The 19,903-nt window shown below is 34.6% G+C and overlaps 4 protein-coding genes across 4 annotated transcripts in view; 2 read left to right on the top strand and 2 right to left on the bottom strand.

Annotated features, from left to right (window-relative positions):
- The window catches only part of LOC111695747 (serine/threonine-protein phosphatase 4 regulatory subunit 3A), a 38,185-nt gene extending 28,258 nt beyond the window's left edge, over window positions 1–9,927 (bottom strand). Inside the window, exons 1-8 of the mRNA XM_023465175.1 lie at window positions 9,254–9,927; window positions 6,792–6,851; window positions 6,189–6,278; window positions 5,218–5,399; window positions 4,432–4,509; window positions 2,174–2,316; window positions 1,340–1,484; window positions 405–526 (exon numbers count right to left, since the gene is read on the bottom strand). Of these exons, the coding sequence (XP_023320943.1) occupies window positions 405–526; window positions 1,340–1,484; window positions 2,174–2,316; window positions 4,432–4,509; window positions 5,218–5,399; window positions 6,189–6,261 (743 nt within the window). The 5' untranslated portion in view covers window positions 6,262–6,278; window positions 6,792–6,851; window positions 9,254–9,927. The remainder of the gene's footprint in view (window positions 1–404; window positions 527–1,339; window positions 1,485–2,173; window positions 2,317–4,431; window positions 4,510–5,217; window positions 5,400–6,188; window positions 6,279–6,791; window positions 6,852–9,253) is intronic.
- A 1,438-nt stretch (window positions 9,928–11,365) lies between these two features.
- On the bottom strand, window positions 11,366–14,737 carry LOC111695740 (2Fe-2S ferredoxin). The gene is made up of 4 exons (XM_023465168.1): window positions 14,474–14,737; window positions 12,629–12,730; window positions 12,142–12,184; window positions 11,366–11,518 (listed from the first exon to the last, which is right to left on the bottom strand). Exons 1-4 carry the CDS (start codon window positions 14,704–14,706, stop codon window positions 11,381–11,383), a joined length of 516 nt encoding a protein of 171 aa, XP_023320936.1. The 5' UTR covers window positions 14,707–14,737; the 3' UTR covers window positions 11,366–11,380.
- Window positions 14,738–17,339: 2,602 nt separating this feature from the next.
- On the top strand, window positions 17,340–19,800 carry LOC111695752 (60S ribosomal protein L26). The gene is made up of 5 exons (XM_023465178.1): window positions 17,340–17,485; window positions 17,889–17,978; window positions 18,428–18,538; window positions 18,980–19,073; window positions 19,707–19,800. Exons 1-5 carry the CDS (start codon window positions 17,378–17,380, stop codon window positions 19,748–19,750), a joined length of 447 nt encoding a protein of 148 aa, XP_023320946.1. The 5' UTR covers window positions 17,340–17,377; the 3' UTR covers window positions 19,751–19,800.
- The window catches only part of LOC111695753 (60S ribosomal protein L10), a 5,112-nt gene continuing 4,994 nt past the window's right edge, over window positions 19,786–19,903 (top strand). The window contains exon 1 of the mRNA XM_023465180.1: window positions 19,786–19,879. Coding sequence (XP_023320948.1) covers window positions 19,809–19,879 — 71 coding nt within the window. The 5' untranslated portion in view covers window positions 19,786–19,808. The remainder of the gene's footprint in view (window positions 19,880–19,903) is intronic.

The raw sequence follows: 19,903 nt of genomic DNA, 5'->3' as shown, positions 1-19,903 counted from the left end.
TGTTTTTCTAAATAGTTGTTTTTAAAATTATTTCGCAGTAAATAGGAAATTTAAAATATTGAAATTCATTAAAAATTAAGGAGAAATATAAAACTTTTTAGTGACAGATTTAATCTATATGATTATTTTATGCATACGTCATCAATTTCAAGTTGTTAAAAGGCAGAAACTAGTGTACGAGAGCGTAAATCCGCCACGCCTGGACTTTAAACTTTTAAGTGATAAAATTAATCCATAAAAAACGACATTATTTTGGAAAAATATGTATTTAATTCACATTTTTGCTCGCTCATTTTTAGAGAACAATTATTACCTTATTCCGTTAGACTAACATACGGATTAGCTCTGACGGAATTAAGGATTCAAAAGGTCCGGCCTTAGTCCGGAAAATCAGATTAACTTACTTAGCTATACTCTTAAGGTATTCCCTGTGTTTCTTGGGTTGTGCAGTCCCTGGCTCGAACTCGAGGCACCCAACCACATCGAAGATGGTTTCCTCGGAGAACATCATCTCGAACAAAGCGTTCTACACAGAGAGCATATTCATCAGGAATCCAGAAAAATCCATGAAGGACAATTTTAAGAAAATTTACTTTATTCATAATGGATCCGTAGATGAAATACTAATATAAATTTACATCCAAATTTTTTAATAATATAGATTCTAGAATTTACGTTTAGTAGAATTGAAATGACTGACAAATTAATAAATATAAAAAAGATTAAATAATTTAATAAAAGATGCTATAAAAGTATTTTTAATGTCATAGGTCGAAATGTTATTCTTTACAAAGAGAAAATGACAAAAGAAAGAGAGGACAGACCTTTATACAACATAAAGAGAGCATTTGAAATAACTAGTATTTAAAATATTTGATTTCCAAGAACTACTGAGCTAAAGAGAAGTTTTGAAGCAAATTGGAAATTTAAGGTTGAAGTTCATTAAAAATAAATAACATTTACTAAATTAAGCATATTTTCTTAAAACTTGATAAAACGAAATTTAATTTTCTGATTTATTTCAGTTTAGGACACGCACATTTAGAGACACTAAAGGTAATTTTAGTTGACTCCATTTGGGAAAAAACATGCTCTATTTACGACGTTACCCATGAAACCTTTATCTGATCAGGAATGAATAACATATCCTTGTGAAAATTGATTATTTCCAATTGTGGTTTCTCAATATACAGTTGCATATTTATGCTCTAGAGATATATATAAGATAAAAATGTGAATCGGACATGTTAATTTATAAGAGTTATTTGAAATTACGTCCGCTGTCCCTTTAAATTAGCCAAATAGCAGGACAAATAAGTTTTATTTAATGAATATTTTCCTTGTTGAGAAGAAAAATATTTCTAAATATTTGATAGAGATGATGCAACCCCTCCAGGTTCTCCAGGTCCTCACAGATACTGAAGATGTTGAGCAGCTTCTTGATGTAGTTTTCGTTCTCAATAGCGTTAGCCAGCTTTTCTCTCCTACCACAAGGGAAAACCATCAAATATTTTTATAATTATAAGATTTATCTAACCAAGGAGGACTTAAAACTTAACTTAGAGAACAGGAAACTTAACTTAGAGAACTGGTAACTAACCTAGAACTTAGAAGGAATGGAATCTTACCTAAGAGGACTAGAAACTAACCTTAGATGACTGGAAACTTACCTAATAGTACTAGAAACTAACCTAAGATGACTGGAAACTAACCTTAGAGGACTGGAAAGTGGAATTAACCTAGGAGAAATAGAAATTAACTCAAGGGGAATAGAAACTAAACTTAGAGGACTAGAAACTAACCTAAGTTGATTGAAAACTAGCCTAAGAGGACTGAAAGGAACCTAAGATGACTGGAACTAACCTTATCAGACTGGAAACTAAACTAAGAGGACTGGAAACTAACATCAGAGGACTGGAAATTACCTAAGAGGACTGGAAACTAACCTAGGAGGACTGGAAACCTACCTAAGAGAACAGAAAACTAATCTTAGAGGACTTGAAACTAACCAGAAGAGGACTGGAAACTTAACTAAGAGGACTGGAAACTTAACTAAGAGGACTACAGCCTTACCTAATAGAACTAGAAACTAACTTCAGAGGAAACTAACCTTAAAGAGCTGGAAACTTACCTAAGAGGACTGGAAACTGACCTCAGAGGACTAGAAACTAACCTAAGAGGACTGGAAAGGCATGATGAGACGAGTTCTGAAATCTCCTCTAGTTTAGAGAGCTCCCCTGCTGGAAGTTCTATAGGAGGTTGAGAGTCTGATATATCATCAAACCTTGTGTCATCTTCACTCTCTTCAACAAGATCCTGAACAATATACAGCATACATATCAATACAGTGGACAGCATATATATCAATACAGTGGACAGCATATATATCAATACAGTGGACAGCATATATATCAATACAGTGGACAGCAAAAATATCAATACAGTGGACAGCAAATATTTCAAAACAAGATTTACTGAAATGGTGATAAAATACATTGGACAGCAAATATATCAATACAAAATCGAATACTGAAATGGTGATATAATACAGTGGTAAACAAATATATAAATACAAAATCGAATACTGAAATAGTGAAATAAAAAAGTGATCAACATATATTATAATACATGATCATTTACTGAAATGATGATATCATACAGATGCTAACATATATGTATTTCAATACAGTATCCGGTACTGAATTTCATATATATCAAAACAAAACCGTTTACCGAAATGATAATATAATTAGCGATTAGATTCGTTTTACAAACGTTGAAAATATTGAACTCTTCTCATATTGTCGTAAAACCTTTTAAGTCTCAAAACATTAGAAAATTCTGTGAAACGAATCTGGGTATTGCCCATCCCTAGATATAAAACAGAGACTGACATGTATTTCAATGCAGTATTCGGTACATAATACAATAATACATAATACAGGGTGGTCGGTGTAAATACCAATTTCAGTAACCCACACTTGCTGACCATTGTATAAAAATATATTTAGGATTAAAACTTTTCAGTCTTTGAACGTTAATGGTTTTATTTAGCGTGCTTTGACAAGTCTGCGAGAACGGAAAATTAAAGATTATAATCTAGACCTAACATCAAAGTTAACATTTAGATCATAATCAAAATTTGTATGTCGTTTTTGAAGTCTAGCATTAATCTTTGTGGGCAACCCTTTATGTAAATATTTTCAACTTAACTTGGCTAATTGGGTCTTTTGTGGCTTTTTGTTTTATGAAAAAATTGCTGATTTTGATAAAAGGGCCCCTTTTTAATGTGAAAAATGTTCGTGGTAATTTAAAAATAAATACGCGCCCCATTCCGTTTAAATAATTTTAGCTTTTAATTGTTGCTCTGAAAGTCGGCCATTTTAAATAATTTTTTTAGAGATTTTTTTTTTCGAATATTGGCACATTTAAAAAAAATCCAACTATTTTCCAGATTTTTCTTCTTCCAGTTTTGATGTTACACAAACCTTCCCAGGGTTGATATATATAGATAAGTGACCTATTTGAACAGCACAAGAAAAAAATGAGTGAGTAGTTCCTGCTATTTTGATAAACCGGTTTATAAAGCGTCATAGTAAATATACACCAAACCTAACAAGCCTCTCCTCAATTCCGGGGTGTATATTTTTAAGAATTACCCCCTTCCCCGGCAGGATGATTTCTGGTGATCTTGGGGAAAACATGAAAAATTAAACATAAAAAAGGCCAGATTTTTCTTTCTTTTTCATAATTTTTACCAATTCATTTATTTTTCCTAATCCAGCAAATAAAACCCTATAAACACATTTTGCCGTTCCTTGCACACTTACAAAAAAATGGATTTCGAATATGTGTTTGAGGGGGGATATTTTCAAGAAAATATACACCCCTTCTTCAATTCTTATATGTCTTCTGGGTCTCCAGTGTATAAATCAGACAAAAATAAAATTTTAAGGGTTTGACGTTGAAGAGAAAATACACATGAAGTGAACGATAAAAATACTGATTACAGAGAAAAATAGAACTCGGCTACGTGTTACTTTTAACAAAGAGAAAAATAAAATAACTTTTCACAAATGCGAAGGCGTCAAGTTTCAATTTAAGATTTCAATTATAATTATTTCATAATAAACTAAAACAGAGGACAAAACTGCTGTGGTGTTAGCCTAGGTAGCCTAGGTATCAGCCGAAGGATTAAATGTATTGAAGGGTGTAAATATTTCCTTGAAAAATCATGTTTGCTCCTAAAATGTTGTTGACTGTTTTATTCATTGAATTACGAAAATAAGTAATTTCTACAGGAAAAATTAAATTTTTAGATTGTAAGTATGACAAAAGATGAAAAAAATTCCCTTTTCATGTCTCATTTTTCAAATACCCCCCCCCCCCTCACCCCTCATCAAAAATCATAATTTTGATGTCTTGAACTACCTGAGTAAAATCCACACTTGGATCCTTTCCTTGGACCGAGCATATTTTCTCCCATATCTCATCACAACCAGCCTTCTCCTAGATAAAACAAAATTAGTCTTCTCCTAGATAAAACATATTTAATTTTGATCTGGATCCGCACTGGAAAAAAATGATCCATTTCTTTACTTGATTTACTGAATTTTTTTTAACAAAATTTTTTTCTTCAAATTTTTGTTTTATTTTTTTCGCATTTTTTTATCCAAAAACTTGATGAATCATTCAGAAATGAGGAAATTTTTTATAATCTCTCTTTTTCAAAAGTTCAGATTTGAGTTTTAAGAGTAAAAAAGTTTTTTTTTGCAGTTTTTGGTTGATATTTTGCCCCTTGGATCCGCATATTTTTGCGGATCCGGATCCAGGAAGCCAAAATCTTGCGGATCCAACGGATCCGGATCCTAAGCACTAGAAAAAAGCAAGACATTTCTAGCTCTTATTTTATTTTAGAAGTAAACAACGGAAAAAATGTTTTAAGTTTCATGGTAGATCAAGATTCAACTCACAAATTCACAGAATAATTCTTTTTTTTGGAAATTTTCATTTGAGCTTGATGATCCAGATCTGCATCAAAATAAAATAAATTCTAAGCACTGATATTATTCTAGAATACTAATCAGAAAGCATAAATAAAAAGTCAAGTATCAAGTTCCTATTATCTATATTATACTTTTTTCCCCACATAAAAAAACTGCCCAATTCAACGATAATACCCAAAACGAATTCAAACCTCCCTTAAACAATATTAACCTGAAAGGAAAGCGCTAGATCAAAGTTATCTCCTTCACTCCAGACTATAAGAGTCTCCTGTTGTTTCTGGTATGCAGTTTCAGGTTGGATTTTACTCTCAAGAAGAACTGATCCGTCCGCCTCGCTTCGTACTACTAGGCTTACTCCTTTCAGTCGTTCAACATACGTAGAACTTACGTGTCCTAAACATTAAATGACGGGATATCACGTGACCTAGACATTTAATAATGCGACTTTGACGTAACCTAAGCTGGGAACGTTTGAATAATGGATATTGGGATTAATGCTTGATCCACTCTTTTTCTTAATCTCGAGATTAAATAACGATTGTTCTCCTCTTTTTATTAATCTATAGATTAATTAACCGTAAGGATATAAGGATATCCTATTCTAAAGTTCCCAGCTCTGAACATTTAAAAATGTGACTGTCACATGACCTAAACGTTAAAAAACGTCAATATCACGTGACCTGAATAGTTCTTAACTTAACTATTAGTTGACCTGAATATCTAATAAAGTTACTATAACGTATCCTAAATATTCAATAAAGTGACTATCAAGTGACCCGAACATTTAATAACGTGACCTGAACAAAAATAATAATGTGACCCTTTACGTGACCAGAATATATGACAATGTGATTATCACGTAACCTTGACGTTTATAATGTTACCTTCACGTGACTTGAACAAAAATACTGTTACTTTAACGTGTCTTTAACATTTCATAATGTGATTATACGTGACCCGACCATTTAATAATATGACTATCACGTGACCTTAAAATTAAATATCATGTGGCATAACCTAACAATAAGGTGACCCAAATATCTAATAACGTGAAACCTTAACATGATGTTATCATTTAATAACGTGAAAATATCATTATTTAATATGCAGTTATTAACGATTACAGAGTTATTATAAAACATTTATTAAAAACATCTAGTTATCGTTTAGAAAGTTTTATACCTGTCCCTTTATCGTCCCATTGTCTCTCTTGGTTGAGCTCATAGAGCTTAACCCGCTTCCTTGTGTCGGTCATCTTGCAGGATTCACCCCCTAAACAACAATACTTACAAGTTTACTTAGTGTCGGTAGATATTTTGATAAATTATGAATTTTTCGAAGTAAATTCATCTCTCATCCCTGATTTTGGTGGGAAATATTACAGATAAAATGTAAGTATGAAACTTTCATCATCCCTTCCCCAATTTAAAATTGAAGAGTTCTTAACCTACACCCATGTCTAGACCTAACTCACCTAACCTAAGCCCATTCCTAACCCTAACTTCACTCCCCTCCCCCTACCTTGAAGAGAGGTAACCCTACCCTACCCAGTCCACCCCTACCTTGAAGAGAGGTAACCCTACACTACCCACCCCTACCTTGAAAAAAGGTAACCCTTCCCTCCCCTCCCCCTACCTTGAAGAGAGGTAACTACCCTCCCCTCCCCTACCTTGAAGAGAGGTAACCCTACCCTCCCCTCCCCCTACCTTGAAGAGAGGTAACCCTACCCTACCCTCCCCCTACCTTGAAGAGAGGTAACCCTACCCTCCCCTCCCCTCCCCCTACCTTGAAGAGAGGTAACCCTACCCTCCTCTTCTCCAATCCTCTTCCCGCTCTCCGAACTCCCTGCAGTAGACGGATTAAAGATTAAGCATTTAAAAGTCAGAACTTTTGTATTAAGAATTTCGGGATTAAGCATGGATCTCCATCTTATCCCGACACATGGCATCCCTTGCTTGGATAACTTTATAAGACGGATCAAGCATTAATCCTCAAATTTGAAAAATGTAAATTTTCTGACGTCGAGATCAAAAGCTCAACATTAACGAGACTCTTCATAAGTTCAAACTTCAGGATCCAAGTCTAACTACAAAAATTACACTTGGTAAGTACATTTCAATTTTGTAAGACTTATTTTCTTAAACTAAAACAAACAGTTCTGTCACATATGTGGGGGGGATTTAAGGCCTTAATCGTAGAAATACAGATAATAAACTTAGAAGAGAGTATTTTAGATCGAATCTAGCCAATTATAAATGATTTCTCATAATTCAATTGTCATTTAATTTTCTTCTCTCTTCAAAAGACTTTTCTTGTAATTAGTTTTGAATGTGACGCACAAAAAAGAATGTGATGCACAAAAAAGAATGTGACGCACAAAAGAAGAATGTGACGCACAAGAAAGTGACGCACAAAAATAATGTGACGCACAAAAAAGAATGTGACGAGGGAGATGTTTAAATGGAAAAATGGTTATTACTACAACGTACTTCTCATTTTCTAGAAAGTTTTCCTGAATTTCTAAAAAAGTTCTAGTCAATTTTTGGAAACTTTTGAACAAATTTTGGAATGGTTTCGTCTATTTCAAGAAAGTTTTCCGGCAATTTCTTGAAAGTTTTCGTCAATTTCAAGAAAGTCTTCGCGATTTCTAGCACACTTTCTATAATTTCTACAATGTGTTTTTGAAAGTTATATAAGTTTAACATTTTTGTTGGACATGCAAGAGAATTTATTCATGCGTTAACATCAATTAATATTAGAGAATTTACTTTTCACGACTGAACGGAGAAATTTCAATTGCATACATAATAGGTTACTCAATTTTGGAACATTCCATATTTCACATTGGGTCAATGCGTAAACAGTCAATCCTCGGTCAAAATGCAGACAATAAGTGTATACAACCCTGGGCAAATATGCAAACAAACAAGGAGATTTGAATAGAAGGAGGGGGCGATAGGGTTTCCGTACACTTTGCTGTGACGTTTTTGGACTGCTGAAGAACTAGTTTTGGCGTAACAACAATAATAAAGATTGTAAACAATAACACAATTGATAAACAGACATCTGGCATCTCTGGCGCGTTAGATGAAGATTCACCGTATTCTAACTTATGTTTGTTTACATTAGATCGGGTGCCTTTGTTAGTGTTGTTACGCAGAAACTAGTTCTTCAGCAGTCCAAAAACGTCACAGCAAAGTGTACGGAAACCCTATCGCCCCCTCCTTCTATTCAATATCTCCTTGCAAACAAACAAGTGTACATAACCCTGGGCAAAAATGCAAGCAATCAAGTGTATGTGGCCTTGGGGCAAATATGTTAATAATCAGGAGTACTTAAACCTGGGCTAATATGTAAACAATCAAGTGTACGTAGCTCTGGGCAAATATGTAAACAATCAAGAGTACTTAACCCTGGGCTAATATGTAGGGCAAATATGTAAACAATCAAGAGTACTTAACCCTGGGCTACTATGTGAACTATCAAGTGTACGTAGCTCTGGGCAAATATGTAAACAATTAAGAGTACTTAACCCCGGGCTACTATGTAAACAAACAAGTGTACACAACCCTGTAAACAATCAACAACAATAGTCTAACAACTAAAAATACTCGCCACTAAGTTTTGGGTCTTCTGTTTTCTTGAATTTAACGAATTTGTCTCTAAAAAGGTTAGAGTTGAAAATGATGCAAATGGCAGTCTTAAAATAAGTTAAAAGCGCAATATAATAAATCAATAAGCTTTAATTACTATTCTAATTTTGTGTCAACAAATGATTAGAAGTTAGAAATATATTAATTTCTCTCAATCCGTCATGAATTTTCGTCTTATTGATGTAAATCCACGAAAAATTAATTGAACAGGAAACAATCTGAATCTAGACACCAAATCAGAACTTAGATATCTACAATACTCCACTTTGCTTTCTCATAAATTATCCCTTCATGTCATGCCGGTCACTCTCTTAACAGGGACTGTCAGCGTAATTTCAAGTGACCCTCCATGCAGAGCTGAATTGGAAATGCATGCTTTCGTTAAGATATTGCGCATTTCTTGGTAAAAAAAGAAGATAAATTTACGACAATTAACACAATTTCTGAGTCAGAAAAATTACGTTAACTTCTACATGCTTCATCAGATTAAGGCTTCAAGGGTACCGTTGCAAATCCGACATTGCTTAGAGAATAACTGAAAATTACGCTAACAGTCCCCTAAAGTTAGATTTTGAAGTAAATTTCTAGTTTTACCTCCACGAGCCAGGTAGTGGTAGAAAAAATTCACGTTGTTAGTGCTTGTTCTCCGAGATACATAGGAAGCATTTATCTGTTATCAACTCTTACTTCTAGTTTCACTCAGTTAGAACCATTCTAATCTGAAAATAGAAACAATCACAGTCGATATTCTGAGTAGCAGGATGTCACAGCTGAAAAAGGACACAAATCTGACAGGGAAAAGAACACAAATCTGACAGGGAAAAGAACACAAATCTGACCGGGAAAGAGGACACACATCTGACCGGGAAAGAGGACACACATCTGACCGGGAAAGAGGACGCAAATCTGACAGGGAAAGAGGAGACAAAACTGACCAGGTAACAGGACATAAATATGACCGGGACAGAGGATATAAATCTGATCGGGAGAGAGGACTCACATCTGACTGGGAAAGAGGACAAAACACAGACTGGGTGACAAGACATAATTATGACCGGGGAAAGAGGATATAAATCTGACTCGGAAAAAGGCCATGAATCTGACCGTGAAAAATGACACAAATCTGACAGGGGAAAGGACACAAATCTGACCGGGAAAAATGACATTTATCTGAGCAGGAGAGAACAAGGAGAGAAAAAAATCACGACAGTTATAACAAGAATAAATAAAGTTAAGTAAAGAATAAAAGATATGTCACTTGCCCCAAACTATTATTTTATAATCCCAATATATTTGCAACCTCATAACCTTGGTATTTCTTATCAAAAAAAATTTCAAATTTATATGTTAATATGAAACAGAGATATAATGATTAGAAAATACAGTTCGAGACGAGTAATCAGCTTTTAACTAAATATTAATATTTGAAAAATCAGATAAGATGTCCTAGGACATAAATATCTACTGGAAAGCCTACGTCAGATCACTGTGAATTGCCAGTAATATAATATATAAAAATATGTTAACAATATTTATCCAACCAATTAAACCTGGAATTCTTTCATTAAGTAGAACGATCAAATAATCACAAGAAAAAATACTAAAAGAGATTGTTTATTTACCTAAACAAGGGGGTTAGGTATACAAATTTATTAAAGAATTCAGTAATAAGACACATCGGAATAATTTTCATAAATGTAAAAAGTGTCAGTCAAAATATTGAAAAACTTAATTTACCATCACCAGGTTTTTCACAGGCACAAGTTAAAGTCATACTTAGTATTCGAATTTCCCCTTAAAAAATTGTGAATATTTGGTCTTGAACTCAAAAAAGAAATCAGAGTTTCTCAAAAGAAAATGAAAAATTCACCCCTCTGAATGCTATTTTATCTATTTATTCCATTAAGTCAATTATGAAATAACCATCTCTAAACTTGATCGTCACAAATCGCATCAAAAATGGCTGCATTAAGTCTCAGAAAAGGCGGTAAAAAAATATTAGGTCTCAAAATAAAAAAAAGTATATTAAACTCGCTTGAGAAGTTAACTGAACTGGTTTAATAAGTCTCTTTTACTAAATTCACAATCTCTTTCAGGTTTCTATTCAAATATAATTTAGTTAATTTTCATAGAAATCATAAATGTTAATCTGTATGAATGCCTAAATCATGAATGGATATAAATTAGTCTATTGAGTTATAACAATCTTTTGTTCCTTTGAAAATAAGGATAATGACATGAGGATGGTGTTAGGAGGGATTGAAATTGATGAATGAATGAATAACCATTGTTTGGAGGAGGAGGGAGGGGGGGGGGGTCAATATATAGTTTATATCTCGTCACAACAATGTTAATGTGGCTGGGGGATATGTCCATCTACATAAAAATTCTTTGTTGCAACATATCAATCAATCAATCAATCAATCAATCAATCAATCAATCAATCAATCAATCAATCAATCAATCAATCACATAAACAAGTTTAAAAAAGTCGTTGAGACGCATCAAAGAACACAAATGTTTTGGAGGGTGCCATTTTTAAATCCAAATTTCCTTTCACGATCCTTTTTTTTTGATCGTAATAATTTTTTATCAATATGTAAAAAAATCAAAATTTTATCTCTCTCTCAATGTTCTTACTTGTTGAAACATTAAAAAAACTCCCATTTTAATATACAATTTCGATTTCCCAATTAAAATCTTTGTTAAAAATATGAAAATTTATATCAAAGAACATTTGAAAGTAATCTTAAGCTTTAAAATCTCAGGATTCAATGATTGATGGATTGATTTGTTTCCTAAATCCTTGGTTATAATTATTTGACAGCCGAGCCGTGAGTTTATCTCAAGAAATGGTGCCTGAAATAGATTTAGGATAAATCGTCAAAACTTGCAATATTTTAATGCATGCTTTTCCAATTGACCCTCGAAAAGACATTTCAAATCCGGATCCTACCTATGGGATCCATTTGGAAACGAATCCGGCTCCTACCAATGGGATCCATTTGGAACTCCGGATCCTATCCAAATGATCCAAGAACTTGATTCCGGATCCTACCCAAGAAAGATATATCTGAAATCAACTCCCAATTGATCCGAAATCTTCTCAAATAAATTTTCGTTTTTATCTCATGCGTTTAAATAAAAAACGTTGGACTTCGAAAACAACTCAAAAGCCGTAAAATTTTAAGAAATGCACAAATCCGTGAATTCAGTTTTTGTTTATTTTGGTAATGTGAAACATGTTGCCACATTTAGCCGCGGAATCCACAGGCAAAAACTTGTATCCATTAAATAAGACAAAATTAGAAGGAAAAAAACTTGTATCCATTAAATAAGACAAAATTAGGAGGAAAAAACTTGTATCCATTAGATAAAACAAAAATAAGAAGAAAAATCTTCTATCCATTAGATAAGACAAAAATAAGAAGAAAAAATTTATATCTATTAGTTGAGACAAAATTAGGAAGTAAAAAATTTACTTGATCTAATAGGTCTTCCTCTTCATCTGTGGCTTCAGGGAGTCTAAAAAAGCAAGGAAAATTATATTTTTAAGAATTAACCATTTTTGAAGATTAAAGAAAAATGGGGGCGGGGGTAAATTACAAACAAGTCAAAAAGCACGTTTTTATTAAACTTTAACAAACAAAACTCATCACCTTCCAGGCCGTTCCTTACAATGAAATAAAATCAGTAAGACAAAAAAATGCAGTTGTCTTTCTGTTAAAGGGAATGTAGACGTAATTTTAAGTGAGCCTTCATGTTAAACTTGGCATGTCCGATTCACAACTGTATCTGTTAAATATACTAGACAAATTCTATCCCATTTATCCATTTTGAGGCCCAAGGTAATGAGGCAAGGAAAGTTAATTGTAGTTGCGTATTCTCTGCGTACAGTTCTATCCGGGCACTTGAAATAACGTCTTCCAGTCCCAGATCCAGTAAAAATGTTTATAAATATTAGTAAACCTGTTAAAGAACTCTTCTCCCTCCACATAGCAATGACACGTTGTACAAGCAAGACTAGCCTCACATGCACCCTCCAGAGGAATATCATATCTCTGAGCTAACCTTACACAACAGCAACAGTAAGTATGACAGGCAAGGATCAAGGGATTTTGTATAGTCATAGCCAAACAGACCCGGAATTAATCGACAGTTAATCAAACGACTACTTTCCAAATATGTCTCTTATAATTTAAAACGCACAATAAACGCAGACCACGTTTTGAAATTGCCAGGACTAGGGCTATTTTGTTACTATCGCTTCATTAATCATATTTTTAAAAACATTTTTGAAATTTTAATCTTATAAATTGGATACAGTTGATAAAGACAAATTCTGATATGAATCTTCTTCTTGTCATCGTTTCTCTCTTTCCTTTTCTTTTCCTTTGAAATTTTTTTTAATTTGACTGTCCTTGATTCTGATAATTTTTGAAAAAAAATAAAAAATTTTCGAAACCAATATATATCGGGACACTCTACTCCGTTGTAGTTGTAGTAATATTCAGTTTTATTGTCTAAATTAAGAATGCTTGACTTGACAAGCTGATTGAAGGTTAATGCAGAGCTGATTCAGCCTAATATTTTTAAAATTAAAAGTCGTCTGATTAATTAAAAACTAATTCCGGGTCTTTCTGATTATGACTGTACCTTCCCTTATAAGCAGATTTCGTGGAAAAATTAACATTTAACTGTTTGCTGGCCCAGGGGTGTATATTAGTTGTAAGATTCATATTCCCCCCCCCCTCCTCTTTTAGAAGCATATATTTTCAAAAAAGAACATCGAAGAAAGTTTTTGGATTTTAGTAGTATAATTGAGCGTTTTGGTGCCCTAAAAAGGTTAACTTCAAGGTCACCCCCTCAGTTTTTTAAAAAGGATTCCTGATATTGTTTAAAAAAAGTAAAAACAAAACAATTTTTTTTTGTAGTTTTTCCCTTCCCTTCCACCTTTTTCCTAGTTTTTTGCTCCTTTTTCCCTTTTCTCTCCCCTTCCATTTTCCCTTCCCTCTTCCCCTTTCCCTTAGCTTTCCCCTCGTCTTTTACCCTAAAATGAAAATATACACCCCTGTTGCTGCAGATTTATAGGGTTGAGAGAACTGTCTACCAAGAAACAAGATTTTCTAATAAAATCACTCATTAAAATTTAATTAGTTCTATTCAAGGACCTACGTATGTAATCTGAATTTGAAATTAAAGTCCTGAATTTGAAAGTCTAGTGAAAGTTGATATTTACTGAATTTGCTAATATGATATAATTTTAAAAATAAAATTGGAACCAAAGATAATATTCAGTCATATTTTTATGTCTGCTTTCCTATTAAGTTTTCGCAAACTCACCCCTTAAAAGCAGTTTTAGGGAAAATTTGTTTAACTATTAGACAACTATTTAAGAACTTGGAACGTTGTTGAGATTGCTAACTGGAATCATTATTATATCCAACACCGGCCCCTGATCCTTAGAAAACTGATTTGTCATATATTTACCATTATCTATCTGCAAAGGGTGTATATTTTCTTGAAAATAATTACCCCACCCTCTGTCGCAAATTATATTTTTATTTATAGCCAGAAGTTAGTAATTGTTTAATAGTTGTTACGCCGATTTGTAGAAATTAATCGATTTTAGGGGGAAAATAACTAAATTTTAGGTAATAGGTATCAAATGGATGAAGAAGCTTGGAGGTTTGTTTTTAATTTTTTTTATTTCCCCACCCCATATCTTCAATACTCCCCCACCCCCTGGGAATGGGTGATTTCTGAATATATACACCTTTCCCTGAACGATAATAATGTTTATGGCTGGTGTTCCTTAGTGCATTTTCTCCCTCTCGTGCCTTTGTTTGTTTCAATGTACCATCTTTCAGAACAAAATTTACGAGGATATTTCCGGGAGGCCCGTGATCATGCTCGTGCATCAGCGCGCTCCCTGTCCACAAATCGTTGGCGGGGTGCATCATGATTAAACCTGAGACGGGAATATTAAAATTATTAACAATGGTTTTCATTCCCCGACCTGCGCGTAATAATATTTCACTGTACATAATTTATCTGAAATAAAAACGGATACAATTGGTGAAGTTAAACATTTTAATAATTAGAATCATCCTAAACAAGATAAAAATTACAAAAATGTTTAGCATGAATAAGACAAATATTATTGTGAACGTAGAACCCTTAAGTTGTGAAAGTGTTTATATAATTTCTACTTATCAGTTTTATTTTTATCTTTTTCCTCGACCTCTTCTAACCATTTCTGTCCATCCACGCTGTTATTTTATCATTTTTTGCTGCTCTTGTTAATTGTGAAATGCTCTGTTGATCTGAGCATTTATTAAATTAACTCATATATCAGAATGCACATGTTGAATATAAATATGTATATATAAGCATATACATGTACATGTATATATATAAATGCACAAATCCGTGAATTCAGTTTTTGTTTATCCGCAGCGCCCGGCCCCCTTGCCCATCCTAGCCGCAGCACTCGGCCCCCAATCCTCTCCTATCTGCAGTACTAGGCCCCTTACCCTGTCCTAGCTGCGGCGCAAAGCCCCCTAGCCAGTTCTAGAAGCAGCGCTCGGCTCAGAAATTGTCTTACCTAACCTAACCCTAAAATAATTTTAAAAGTATAATAATGATTTTTCTATAAAATAAGTGGTCATGTACAAAACTGATAGAAGGAGGGGCGGGGTACAAAATTCGATTTCTAGAACAGGTTTTAAAATGAAATATCCAGTTAAAAAATAAATATTAGACAGGTATTATACAATCTCAACTTTACCGATAAAAACTTCTCCCTGCAATTAGCATGGAATTATTACTAAAAACCCTACGAAAAGCTTTAAAAAATGTATAAAATGTTACTTCCATTAATATATCAACAAAATTTATATAACCTAAGGTACACTTGCAAAATATTTATCTAAAATCGGGAATAGCGCGAAAAATTACGTTTGTTTGTTCGCCATTTTGGATTTACCTCTAACTGCCTAATATGCCGCGTTCAATCTTGTTTTTAAGTTTTCAAAGCTTAAGGTTTGGATTCTTTTGGCTTCGCTCTTCGGTTTTTGATGCTACAGGGTGTCCCACATCATATTAGACCGTCAACGGGTCTAAATTGCGATTTTTGGGACTGATAAGAAAATTTAATTCGAATAAATCATTTTGAAAAATAACATAAGGCTTATATAAGAATTTCCTTGCGGAAAATGATAAGTTCTTCGAGTATTAAGGGTTTATTTTGTCGTTAAAGATTAGAGATAATCTAATATGATATGGGACGCTCTGTATATCGTTTTCACTAATGTCCGATTGAACTAACGTACTTTGCACTGAAGTCAGCTGATCAGTAAAACTTGTGACCCGGCCCCCTAGCCTGTCCTAGCCACGGCGTTCGGCCCCATAGTCTGTCCTAGCCGCAGCGCTCGGTCCAGAAATTGTCTTAACCTAACCTAACCCTCAAATAAAACATTATAGTCGAATGAACATTAATGCGAATGTACGTTATTCCGGTCAATCATTAGTGCAAACGATAAGACACCAAAAATATCACCGCGCACCCAGCTAACATTAAATCTTCGCCAGAGTTGGTTTTCCGCCGTCGTAAATGCGATGGCGGGGGGTACACTGTACCGCAATAGTATATACTATATGTCCCCGCCATAGTGCAATTGTCGCAGTTTCGATGGCGGGGAATTCTGAACCTCTGTAGAAGAAACAAAATTTTCCCCGCCATTGTATAATTGTCGTATATACGACTTCGGAAATTCTGAACCGCTGTAGTATATANTATAGGATTTTTAAACTTGACTTAACTTTAACATCATAGTTTTTAGAAAAAGGGGCTCCCCCACCCCCCATGAAAAAATCCTGTAGTCACCCCTGAGTATGGTAGTAGTACGCTGACAATTCGGTGAGAAAGTCTACGATGTAGTATGTTGAATTCGGTGACATTTTTTCCGATATAGTATATTGATATCGGTGTATACCTCTCCGATATCGAATGTAGATTTTGGTGAAGAAGTCATCGCTGTAGTATATACTCCAAAGCACCGATGTCGAAGTGTAGATTTTGGAGTTCATTTGTGCGCTGTCGCATGTACGATTTCGTATATACGACAGATCTGGGTGTGATCCTTTTACTATACCGCCAAGACCGACATCGAACCAGGTGATCGGAGCTCCGCCCAACTCCAGCGAAGCTTGTCGTAGAACGAGGCGGTATAACCGCCGTCGGTCTTTATGTTAGCTGGGCACCATCGCACGTCTTTCTTTTCATGAAATATAAAAAATTTTAATCTGCATATTTAATATTTCAAATAAGTAAATAATGAGTTGTTTTAACTGCAGGAAATGACGTCATTATCAGTATAGGTAGAATGAACAATAGTCCAAACGATCAATAGTTCAAACGGCATTAGTTCAAATACGGATTCGTCGTCTTCGTTTTCTGACTTGTGGATTTCCGGTTGAGTCCAAACTTTAATTTATTTCTCCTACCTCACTTCCTGTACAGTTTGCTTCACGTGAAATGAACGGCGAGTTTTGTATGGTTCATTTTTAGGATAATTCCTGATGAGAGCTTGAATTTCAAGATTTGGACATGGTGAAATAATGTATTGAACATAGTGATAATCATTGTGCATTTATATTGTTCTATCTTAATTTAAGTTTTGGATTTATTATTCGAATTTTGTTATTAGAGTGAAAATGAAGTTAAATAAGATGGTATCCTCTGACAGGTCCAAGAGCAGGAAGCGTCACTTCTCTGCTCCTTCTCACGTGAGGAGGCGCCTCATGTCCGCCCCCCTTAGCAAGGTCAGAAATTGATTGTTATTTTCATTTGAGAAAGCCACGTTAGGTTTATTCCAAGAGAACGATTTTTGGACCCCCCCCCCTTCCTATCAATTTTGTACATGGGTGTGACAGGAAGTTTCTTAACTTAACCTAACCCGTGGCCGTAGCGCTCGGCCCCCTAGCCGGAGCGCTCGGCCCAGAAAGTTTCTTATCTAACCTAATCCGTGGCCGCAGCGCTCGGTCCCCTAGCCCATCCTAGCCGCAATGCTCGGACCAGAAAGTATCTTAGCCTAACCTAACCTCAAATTTGAGATGTATTATTGAATTTTAATGTATGGGGGGGGGGATTCACAATTCCGTGATATTCATGCACAAGATATTTACAATATGACTATTTTGCATTTTAAATTGTTTATAATTCCAGGAGCTGAAGGCTAAGTACGGAGTCCGTTCTATGCCTATCCGGAAGGACGATGAGGTTCAGGTTGTCAGGGGACACTACAAGGGACAACAGGTACCGAGGGGCATTGCTTGGGATAATGGAGGCCGGGGGATCAAATGTTTTATAAACACAATAATGGCACTTTCCTGAAATATATAATTTTCAAGAATTGCTCTCCACGCATCCAGAATATTTTCGGGAAGAGAGGACTTTCGAAAGGAGGGAAAAAATAGTGTTATTACTAATTTTCTCCTCGTACAAACGCAGGCTTTGTTACTGTTACTGATAAACTGATTTTGAAAATGAAGCGTTTTCCAAGTGCGATTCGCGCTTTTCTTGAACTAATTTCAACTTCAAGCTTAATTGTTGTTATTTATTAATGAATTGTTGCATCTCTGATGGAATTACTGTTCTTCTACCTCTGACTGTATAACAAATAAAGGTCCTTCCAGTCTTATCGCCTTCTGCTCATTTGTAACTGAAATAAGTATATTTGATAAATTGTCATAATCTTGTTTCAGGTCGGCAAGGTCGTCCAGTGCTACAGAAGCAAGTTCAGGATCTACATTGAGAGGATCCAGAGAGAGAAGGCTAACGGTGCCACCACAAATGTTGGTATCCACCCCAGCAAGGTATTACTTAGCATAGATGCTGATGACGGTGGTCAAGGTGTAGAATGATCTTCGGTCATAGTTCAATACAAAATCAAATTACGTCTTAATTTTTTACGTGATATTGGGTTCATTTGCGTTAAGGGTGAACTTAATTCTAAATATAAATATTTTATCTTGCTACCCTAACTTTATTTTGTGAATTTCCACATGTTTTTTGTTTTTCTTCTAAGGCCGTTCCTTCTCTGGAGAGCATTGAAGTCACGGAAGCGGCTAATAAATTTAGTTTAACTTTGCGACCTGAGCATTCGTGTCATAGTTAAATACACCTTATTTGTGATGAGAAACAAAACCTTGACTGCAACCATGATTGCAAAATACTCTAATTTTTTCCTGAAGCCAACTTAAAATCGTCCATGAAATGTGATCATTTTCTGATGTTACAAACTGAACTACTTGTAGGTCACCATTGTCAAGCTGAAGATGGACAAGGACAGGAAGGCCATCATTGACAGGAGAGCTAAGGGTAGAGCCGAGGCCCTTGGAAAGGATAAGGGTAAGTCATATTTGCTCACATTGGTGCAAGTTAGTATTTTCTCCTTTATACGATGTTCCTTGCAAAAGCTCATTTTCAGTGTACTCCCAGTTACACATTTTCTGTGGGTAGATTTCGCCCTAAAGGATCTTTTGTATTCAAATACAAGATTTGTTTAAAATTGTAAAAATTAACAAATAATTATTGTATTTTACGGTAATAAATTTAACAAAGTTAACTTCAAATTAGTCACAACACATCAAATGAATTTCATACTTAATAAAAATATTGCCGTTTTTAACATTCCTTAAAATTAAGTTTTTTTTGGTGTTCTGGTTCTTAATCTCGAGAAAATAAGCACTTAAAGAGAAGTCTGAACAATTTCGATCATTTAATGATCTTCTTAATATTTGTATTAATTTATTCCTCTTCAATATCACTTGGTGGCAACTTTGGTTGAGGGATCTAGATTTAAATTGCGCCCTAATCTGACGTAGAGATTAAGCCTTAAAAAGTTCAGACCTCTGGGTAACTAATCTGCTTTGTTCTCATGGATACACTTCGGTGGCAAGGAGCGTTGACCTCCTATTTCATATTGATGCTATTAGTAAATCAAGACCCGTAAAAAAATGAATAATTTTTATTTCGTTTCAGGCAAGTACACTGATGAATCTGCTGCCGCAATGGAGACTGCTTAAACTCTGTCTTCGTCGCTCCAGCAACTTCTTTAATCCCTGCTTATATTTCAGACTCAAAATGGGTCGCAGGCCTGCTAGATGTTATCGTTATTGCAAGAACAAGCCATACCCCAAGTCTAGGTTTAACAGGTATGAAATAGGATAGTTCGGGGG

This window comes from Eurytemora carolleeae, unplaced genomic scaffold (assembly GCF_000591075.1).
Source record: "Eurytemora carolleeae unplaced genomic scaffold, Eaff_2.0 scaffold87, whole genome shotgun sequence".
Taxonomy (NCBI): Eukaryota; Metazoa; Arthropoda; class Copepoda; order Calanoida; family Temoridae; genus Eurytemora; species Eurytemora carolleeae.
This window is presented reverse-complemented; position numbering and strand designations above follow the sequence as displayed.

Excerpts from the sequence above, each read along its gene's own strand:
- LOC111695752 (XM_023465178.1), top strand. The coding sequence starts at position 17,378 with ATGAAGTTAAATAAGATGGTATCCTCTGACAGGTCCAAGAGCAGGAAG. Across the intron at positions 17,979-18,427 it reads GACACTACAAGGGACAACAG|GTCGGCAAGGTCGTCCAGTG; the intron begins GTACCGAGGGGC and ends ATCTTGTTTCAG. Across the intron at positions 19,074-19,706 it reads GGCCCTTGGAAAGGATAAGG|GCAAGTACACTGATGAATCT; the intron begins GTAAGTCATATT and ends ATTTCGTTTCAG.
- LOC111695740 (XM_023465168.1), bottom strand. The coding sequence starts at position 14,706 with ATGTACAGTGAAATATTATTACGCGCAGGTCGGGGAATGAAAACCATT. Across the intron at positions 12,185-12,628 it reads GGAGAAGAGTTCTTTAACAG|ACTCCCTGAAGCCACAGATG; the intron begins GTTTACTAATAT and ends TTGCTTTTTTAG. Across the intron at positions 11,519-12,141 it reads AGGAAGACCTATTAGATCAA|GCACCATTTCTTGAGATAAA; the intron begins GTAAATTTTTTA and ends AATCTATTTCAG.